The sequence below is a fragment of the Scylla paramamosain genome, chromosome 17 (genome assembly GCF_035594125.1).
Source record: "Scylla paramamosain isolate STU-SP2022 chromosome 17, ASM3559412v1, whole genome shotgun sequence".
NCBI classification, from domain to species: Eukaryota; Metazoa; Arthropoda; class Malacostraca; order Decapoda; family Portunidae; genus Scylla; species Scylla paramamosain.
Window position 1 is genome coordinate 22,167,295 of NC_087167.1, and position 3,426 is coordinate 22,170,720.

A 3,426-nucleotide genomic window follows, 5' to 3' on the forward strand; every position below is an offset into this window, starting at 1 on the left:
CATCTTTTCATTTGTAATTTTCTCCAAATCCTTAATATTTTTATTTTTTGTGTAGTATTGATGTGTCGTCAGCGAAAAAGTAAAAATTGTAGTACTTCACTGCAGCATGGTAAATCATTAATGTATACCAAATATAGTAAGGGTCTTAATATTTAGCCTTGAGGAACACCAAATGTAATTGCTTTATGAGAAGATGACTGATTATTATATACAGTGAACTGTTGTCTGTGACTAAGGTAACTATTAAACCAATTATTAGCTGTGCTTCGAATTCCATAGTTTTTTATTTTTTTTCTAGCAGTATTGGATGATAAATGGTATCAAAACCTTTGGTTAAATCACAAAATACTGCAATACTGTAAAACTTTTCCTCCATTGCATCATAAATATAGTGACATAACAGTTGCAAGGCCAATTCTATTCTATATTTAGGTCTAAATCCAAACTGTTGGTCTGTTAATATTGAATTTTGAGTGAGATAGTCCATGAGTCTTGAGGCCATTACCTTTTCAAATATTTTGCTAAAAGTTGTTAAGATAGCTATTGGTCTATAATTTGTATGAAGTAGTTTATCACCTTTTTTAAACTCTGGAACAATTTTGGTCACCTGGAGATGTTTAAGAAAAGTGCCTTCTTCAAAAGACTTATTTATTATGTAAGTTAAAAATGGGGATATTATATTTTTTTTATTACTTTAACGTGTATATCATCATCAAGCTATTTTCAAATGTTTTATTATATTTTCAATTTCTTTTTGAACGGTTTACTGAATAAAAAATGAAAATTGAGTTGGTTCCGGTAAGTAGCGAGTGAATGCACTGGTGGTGGAGGAATGTTTGTAACAAGGCTGTTTGCAATGGTACTGAATTAATCATTAAAAGCTTCAGCCACCTCATTACTCTGGGAAATAGTTTTGCCATGAAATGTTATAGACTTAGGATTTTCCTGAAGACTCTTACCCATAATATCATTAATCATCTTCCAGTTTTTTTTTTTTTTTTTCCTGCATTTTCTTTAATTTTAGACTTATAATAATTATCTTTGTCAATCCTGATTAAAGAAGTTAATGTATTTCTATATTTTTTTTAATATTACACTGTAAGTTAATGGCCATTTTGCGTAAAGTTTCTGTAGTCTACTTTTTTGTTTAGTAGATTTCCGTAGGTCTTGAGTTATGTAAGACTTATTACTATACTTATCTTTGATTATGAAGGTTTTAATTGGAAAATGTTTGTTATATATGCTTGAAAATTTTGTTATGTATACGTCTAAACAGTCACTTACGCAAGGGCTAGTCATGGCTGCTACCCAGTTATATTCTTGTAGCTGAGCTGTAAATTCATTTATATAATTGTCATTTATCATCCTTATAGTTATGATTTTATCCGAATACTTGTGAAATGATGGTGCAGAAAACGAGCTAAACACTGGGAAATGATCACTGATTGATGAATAAATCATTCCACTAAAATTATAATTTACATCATTCGTCCATATATGATCTATCAATGTGGCTGACTACTTAGTAACTCTTGTTAGTTTAGTTATCACTGATAAATATGAGTATGAGTAAAATAAATCGGATAAGCTTTGTACAGTCATGCTTAGGTAGTAAGTTTATATTAAAATCACCTAAAATATAACATGGTAATTGTGCCCTACTTATAAGACCAATCAAAAGCTCTAATGATGATAAAAAGTCACTAATACTTGAATCTGGTGGTCTGTAAAGTAAACCTACTAGAAACTTATATAAGAGAGAGAGAGAGAGAGAGAGAGAGAGAGAGAGAGAGAGAGAGAGAGAGAGAGAGAGAGAGAGAGAGAGAGAGAGAAAGTGTGTGTGTGTGTGTGTGTGTGTGTGTGTGTGTGTGCCACTAGTTGCTGCAGATATTGCTAGAGGTTAATGTGGATCAAAAATATTTTATGCATATATGCATTTTCAGGCGTTGTTTAACCGTGCTGTGAAATTTAAGAGCGGCTTGGCAATATATACAATGGTCAAGCATGGCGGGTAACCACGTCGGAGGACATCATTTCCACACAATAATATGTGAACGTATTCATTGTCACTGTTTCGGAGGGAAACTGTGTGATCTGATTAACAATCCGCTTGTTCAATGCTAGCGTCGCTCCTGCGCATTTCTTGTCTGGGCAGTCATTGTGCCACGCCGCTCATTGTTTTTTTTTTTTTATTGTTAATTATATCCATATTTATTTATCCATTGATACGATCATTCGTGCATTGTTTTCACTGTTTTCGCCACGGAATATCTAATATTTGTAAGAAAAAGAAAAAAAAGATGGACCACAGAAATAATCGATGGATGCAACGATAGACCCACAGAAATAATCGATGGATGCAACAATGGACGACGCCTAAGCATCTTAGAAGCCCTCCACATAAAAGAAAATAATCCGAAGTTAAACACTCATCCAGAAGACCTTCAAGCCCTACCAAGCATGAAAAAATCAAAAAAGAAAAACGAAGCGGCAACCTCACCGAGCCACTCGACAAAGCAGCCAATCAGCATCTCCGCCCATAGTGCGTAGCTCGTTCTGATCCCGTGTGAGGTGCATATAAGGCGCGCAGAGAGCAGACAACCTCATTCTCATCACCAACACCGCAGAGAGAACAACAGCCAGCTACTGAAGAAGGGTCAAGGGACCCGAAATCCGGATCTAGGATCCATGGTTAGCTACAGCAAACCATAAGCAGTCTTGAAAAAGAATATAAGACACTGCTAAGGTATAGAGAAAATACGTTGAAGAAAATAATAAATGCAGAGCTTGCCATATATATATATGTTACGCATAATGTGGACAATTGCCTAATGTGAACATTAGGCAGAAAATTGCCTAATGTGTACATCAAGCAAGTAGGTTGCGTAAAGTTTACAAATTGTTAACATTAGGCAAAAAATGCCTATTGTTCAAATTATGCAGCTCAATTTTGCCCAATGTGAATAAGGAAAACATAATTAATTAATGCAATATTAGTATAAGTAAAATAGGTCAATCGATCTCAGGGTTCAGTTGAGTCCAATCACAAATTTTTGCATGATCTGCCTGGGTGACAGCGCGAGTTGCATTTAATTTCTTTTCTTAGGCAGCTGCACCTTCCTGATGTACATTGAGTAGTACATTGACACTTTGTATAACCTTGCCCACCAGTGGCTCTTGCTGTTGCTGTTCTCATCGATAGGCAGATATCAGGAACCTCTTCAGACTTTATAAGGGTCTGTTTGATCCCACTTAGGTCAGCTGGTGTAAATTTTGTTCTAATAATAACCTAACCTAACCTAACCTAACCTAACCTAACCTAACCTAACCTAACCTAACCTAACCTAACCTAACCTAACTATAACAGACCCAAAGTTTCGAACAACATTCGAACAAAACTGTAGACACTGGTTTGTCATTCAATTC

The 3,426-nt window shown here is 34.9% G+C and overlaps 1 protein-coding gene across 1 annotated transcript in view; it reads right to left on the reverse strand.

The window, feature by feature from the left end:
* The window catches only part of LOC135108634 (uncharacterized), a 5,643-nt gene extending 3,036 nt beyond the window's left edge, over window positions 1–2,607 (reverse strand). The window contains exon 1 of the mRNA XM_064019793.1: window positions 2,501–2,607. Within this exon, the coding sequence (XP_063875863.1) occupies window positions 2,501–2,607 (107 nt within the window). The remainder of the gene's footprint in view (window positions 1–2,500) is intronic.
* Between the last annotated feature and the right edge of the window lie 819 nt (window positions 2,608–3,426).